General features: G+C 35.8%; 1 protein-coding gene across 1 annotated transcript in view; it reads left to right on the top strand.

Moving 5' to 3' along the window:
* Window positions 1-5,862, top strand: part of PSMC6 (proteasome (prosome, macropain) 26S subunit, ATPase, 6) — a 23,076-nt gene that overhangs the window by 11,930 nt on the left and 5,284 nt on the right. The window contains exons 8-12 of the mRNA XM_008566942.1: window positions 1,516-1,577; window positions 1,664-1,787; window positions 2,147-2,208; window positions 3,907-4,027; window positions 4,165-4,245. Coding sequence (XP_008565164.1) covers window positions 1,516-1,577; window positions 1,664-1,787; window positions 2,147-2,208; window positions 3,907-4,027; window positions 4,165-4,245 — 450 coding nt within the window. The remainder of the gene's footprint in view (window positions 1-1,515; window positions 1,578-1,663; window positions 1,788-2,146; window positions 2,209-3,906; window positions 4,028-4,164; window positions 4,246-5,862) is intronic.

Below are 5,862 nucleotides of genomic sequence, written 5' to 3'. Positions count from 1 at the left end.
GCAACACCGAGGCTTGCAATCCCGTTGCCGGTCCCCGGTCCGGTACGGGGGCAACACTGAGGGTTGCGATCCGTTGCCGGACACGGAAAAAAGACAAAAGACAAAAAATATATATATATATTATGCATAGGTAAAAGATCCATTCAGTGTGCAGGATAGACCAATGTATTTTAAAATAATATAGTTTCTATCGTAGTCCAAGTTGTAAGTAGGGTTTGATATATTTCTAAAGTTCTGTATTGAGTGTGATTAAGATAGAATGACAAGGAAATAAGATATCACCTCACATCTGTTAGAATGACAGTTATCAAAAAGATGAAGATAAGTATTGGCGAAGACGTGGAAGAAAGGGAACCCTTGTACACTGTTGATAGGAAGGTAAATTAGTACAGCCATTTTGGAAAACAGTATGGCGGTTCTTCAAAAAACTGAAAATAGAATTATCATATGATCCAGCAATCCCCACTTCCAGGTGTATGTCCAAAGGAATTGAAATCAGTATGTTGAAGAGATAACTGCACTCCCATGTGTGTTACAGTTTTATTCACAATAGCCAAGATATAGAAACAACCTAAGTGCCCATCAGTGGATGAATGGATAAAGAAAATTAAGTATATGTACACAATGGAATATTATTCAGCCTTAATAAAGAAGGAAATTCTGTCATTTGTGACAACACGGATGAATCTAGAAGATATTATGCTAAGAAGTAAGTCAGGCACAGAAAGACAAATACTGCGTGATCTCACATATGGAATCCAAAAAATTTGAACTCTTAGAAGTAGAGAGTAGAATGGTGGTTACCAAAGGCTGGTGGGGGATGGGAGGGGTGGATGGGGAAAAGAGAAATCTTTTTTTTTTTTTTCCTTTTTGTCTTTTTCTAACGGGATCGCAACCCTCGGTGTCACGCCCGCACCGCGCTCAACCAGTGAGCGGACCGGTCTCTATATGGGATCTGAACCCTCGGCGGGAGCACCGCCGCACTCACAAGCGCCGCACTCTACCGAGTGCACCACCGGGCCAGCCCGGAAAAGAGAAATCTTAGTCAAGGGGTACAAAGCTCAGACGGGAGGAATAATTTCTAGTGATTTATTGCACATCATGGTGACTATAGTTAATAATTTATTAGGTATTTCAGAATTTCTAAAAGTAGATTTTAAATGTTCTCCCCACAAAGTAATAAGTATGTGGGGTAACGGATATGTTAAATGACCTGATTTAATCATTCCACAACATATACATACATGTATCATAATATCACATTTTACCCCATAAATATGTATGCACTTACAATTTGTCAATTAAAAATTAAAAATAAAAGAATTTACAAGGGATATTTTGAATAAAATTTAAAATTTTAATATTGAGAGTAGAAGTGCTTTGAAATTTTAAATGAAATTCGATTTAGGATACGGCTTTCATTTTTGGAAAATTTATTCGCCAATAGATTGCATTCTTAAAGGGCTTTTGAATATTTACTTTCCATCTAATTAGGTCCTCTTTTGTCATTCCTAGGTACAGGGAAAACTCTCTTGGCACGGGCTGTTGCTAGCCAGCTGGACTGCAATTTCTTAAAGGTAAAAGGAAGATTCTTTTGTAGTTGTTGAAATTAAATTTTATTTGAATTGTCTTATATTTATCTTAATGTTTTTCCTTTAATCAGGTTGTATCTAGTTCCATTGTAGACAAGTACATTGGTGAAAGTGCTCGTTTGATCAGAGAAATGTTCAATTATGCCAGGGACCATCAGCCATGCATCATTTTTATGGATGAAATAGATGCTATTGGTAAGAATAATGCCTTTTAAAATTTATTTTAAACTTTTTTTGAAAGTGTTAGAAAATTTTTAAAAAATTAATGGAATTTATTTCCCGTCTTGACTTATGTGAACTAGATAGCACAATGAATTAGATGTTACTTTAAAAACATTCTTACAAAGTTTAACCAGTTTTAATAAATAACCTTTGACATTGACAAAATGAGAAATGTTATACCAAAATTAATTTTAACTTGGTCAGAATTGATTCTGGTATATTGGGTATATAATTCTTAATGATTCTAACCCCAGACACTATTACATTCTGTTTTCTTAAATGATGATTGTAGAGGGAAAAAAAATGCATGAAAATTTCCAAATCTATTTTAGGTGGTCGTCGGTTTTCTGAGGGTACTTCAGCTGACAGAGAGATTCAGAGAACTTTAATGGAGGTAATATTTGGTAAAGGGGGTTTATAAGGAAACCAACGTTTAATTAAAAGAAGAACTGAACATTGCATATTTGTAGACCAAAATATGTACAATAGTAGGTCAAAATATGTACAATGGTTTAAATGAAGAATTAAGTGTGAAGTTTGAAAATATTGACAGGAATAAACACATTTCTGTACCACAATCTCTAGTTAGAAAATGACTAGTAGAAAATAAGGGTATCTATAAAAATTTTTTGCATTTGGTATATAATCTGTACTATTCTGTATTTTTTATCAGATCAGCCATTCAGATATTTAAATTGTGTATTGAACTTCTTGTATTATGAATATGATCTTGTGCTAGTTTTATTAAAGCATTTTATGAGTGATGACATATTATGACTGTTAGCAATAAATGAGTTATAATTATGTATGAGGCTGTTCTAAAAATCACTCTTTTCTCTCTTGCTCTCTATTTTCTCTATTGCTGAGACTAAGTGGCAACTAAAAGAGTTTTGATAATCGAAGAAGATAGATGTTGGAATGGAAGAAGGTACATAAAACCTTTTCCCACTCCAAATTCAGTGAAAGCGATGGCAATATCCCAAGCACATTTTCCCACTTCTGCAAATAGAAACTAGGTAGCATACGTGATGCAGTGTCAAATTCTTTCTCTTTAGGAGTATTTCAAAATCATTTCCCATAAATTACACTGATCTGCTTAGAAGATATATAGTATTTTAAAATTAGTTATAAATTCTCTTAGAAACCTTAAACTGGGGTATTTTAAAACAACATAAGTACTTTTTTTTCATGTAACTGATATATCATCAGCTAATAGCCATATGGTCAGACTAGCCGTATTTTAAAGAGTTTGTTAAGTGCAGTAAGATTTTTCAACATTTGTTCAAGAAAACTTTAGGAATTGAAGGAAATATGTTTGGTGTCTCTTAGTGTTCCCGTGTACAGTGGAATTATTTGAAAAGATGCTTATGGGTTGATTATCAGATTTGCAGATATATCTTTGTGTCCAGTTATCTTAAAATAAATGTTATGTTTAATATACCATAAGCACTTTATATATTAGAGCGTATTATTAGCTTTTATTTTAAAAAACAATTGTATGAAAAAAATTTGGATGCTGGAAATCAGATCCACATAGATTAGATTCGTAATTCTTAACTACATGGAAGACTTCAGATTTATTAAGACTACCTGACAGGTACATAATCTATCTTGGGACTCTGAGAATGGAAAATACAGACATACTTCAGAAAGCTCATGGAAAAATAGAATTAAAAGACAGTATGAATCTTTCCATGAACTTTTTGAAGTACCGTTGTATAATCCCTTTATATAAGAGAAAAAAACAATTTTGTCAAATGACCATTTTGAAGATCACATATCTATATGTAGGCAATACATTTCATGGTATTAGGCATATAAAAGGTATGTTCTGTATGTTTTTTTTTTTTTTTTATTCCTTTTTGTCTTTTTTACTGACCGGCAACGGGATCGCAACCCACGGTGTCGCGCCCGCACCGCGCTCAGCCAGTGAGTGGGAACCGGTCTCCACATGGGATCCGAACCCTCAGCGGGAGCGCCGCCGTGCTCCCAAGCGGCGCACTCTCCAGTGCGCCACCGGGCCGGCCCGTGTTCTGTATGTTTTTTAATGGTTGGGATGTTTTATAAAATATGTGATTTTTAATATTCTTAGTTACTGAATCAAATGGATGGATTTGATACTCTGCATAGAGTTAAAATGATCATGGCTACAAACAGACCGGATACACTGGATCCTGCTTTGCTGCGTCCGGGAAGATTAGATAGAAAAATACGTGAGTTAAGTTTCTTTACCTGCTATCTCTTTCCATTTGCCTGTGTCCATTTCTCATGCCATACCTCCAATCAACTCCCAATTTATTAAAAATAAAAAAGGACTATCAAATAACTTTTTGTAATTTCTTATTTTTAGATATTGATTTACCAAACGAACAAGCAAGATTAGATATATTGAAAATCCATGCAGGACCCATTACAAAGCATGGTGAAATAGGTAAGAAAGTAACCTATTTTATGTGTATTTACATTTGGTAAATGAAGCAAAATACTATTGGATATTACTCATCGTCTACCAAATCTGGTTTTAAATTCAGTAAACATGGTGGTTTTAAGTTCAGCAAATATTTATTGAGCATCTACTATGTGCTAGGAACTGTAAGTGCTGGAATATTCAGAGAACTTACATTCTTGTCAGGAAAGACATAAAGTAAGTAAAATATTTAGTATATTAAATGGTGAAAAGTACTATGAGAAAAATAAAGCAAGGAGAGGCATAGGACATGCCAGGAGCAGGCATGAGTACAGTCATGCATCACTTAATGACAGGGATACTGTTCTGAGAAATGTGTTGCTAGGCGATTTTGTTGCTGTATGAATATCATAGAGTGTACTTAAACAAACCTAGATGGTATAGCCCACCACATACCTAGACTATATAGTATAGATAGCCATTATCATCCTATGGGACCACCATTATAGGTGCAGTCTGTTATTGACCGAAACATCATTATGTGGCACATGACTGTATGTACATTTTTAAATGGAGGGGAGGGCGAGCACAGGGAAGTCCTTATCAAGATGATTTTTAAGCAATGACCTGAAAAGGTGAAGGAACTAGATGTGAGTATTGAGGGAAGATCATTTCATGCAAAAGGGAGCAGCAAGTAAGAAGGCCCTAAAGCAGGTGCATGCCTGGCACATTCAAGGAACAACAAACAGGCCAAGGTGTCTGTTGCAGAGTAAAAGGAACAGGTGAAGTCATAGAAATAATGGGGACCAGATTATTTAGAGCCTTACAGAGGTCATGGTGTGCAAACTTTGGCTTTTATTTTTAGTTATATGGATACCATTGGAGGATTGTGATCAGAGGAGTGGTATGATCTCTCACTTTTTGTTATTTTTAACTTTTTATTATAGAAAATTAGAAACACATAAAAGTAGAGATGAGAGTATAATGAATTTCTAATCCTATGTACTCATCTTCCAGCTTCAATAATTATTTACTTGTTTTTGTAAAGATTGTACAGTTAGAGTCCTGTGTTCAAAAATCTTATTTGTATCAAACGCTGGACCTTGCTGTTATCAGCACCACGCTCTAGCCAACTGAGCTAATGGGCAGCCCTAATTTTGTTTTTGAATATGTACATTTAGGAACAAAACCCAAAACAATATATAAAGGAATATTCAGGTAATTTTTATTAACGATCCACTTCACCTTCAATAATTATTAATTCTTGGCTGATCCTGTTTCATCTGTAACCTTCTTCTGGATTTACCTTTTACCTTCCCTCTAGATTTTTTTTTTTTTTTTGTCTTTTGTCTTTTTTCCGTGTCCGGCAACGGATCGCAACCCTCAGTGTTGCCCCCGTACCGGACCGGGGACCGGCAACGGGACCGCAACCCTCGGTGTTGCTCCCGCGCCTCGCTCAGCCAGTGAGCGGGAACCGGTCTGCATGTGGGATCCGAACCCTCGGGCGGGAGCACCGCCGTGCTTCCCAAGCCGCGCACTTATCCAGTGCGCCACCGGGCCGGCCCAGAAAATATAATTTCTTTGCTATTAAATAAAATGCCATCTAGTTCATCCTTCCTAAATCTTTGATTGCAAAGAGTA

The sequence above is a fragment of the Galeopterus variegatus genome, unplaced genomic scaffold (genome assembly GCF_000696425.1).
Source record: "Galeopterus variegatus unplaced genomic scaffold, G_variegatus-3.0.2 Scaffold279, whole genome shotgun sequence".
Taxonomy (NCBI): domain Eukaryota; kingdom Metazoa; phylum Chordata; class Mammalia; order Dermoptera; family Cynocephalidae; genus Galeopterus; species Galeopterus variegatus.
This window is presented reverse-complemented; position numbering and strand designations above follow the sequence as displayed.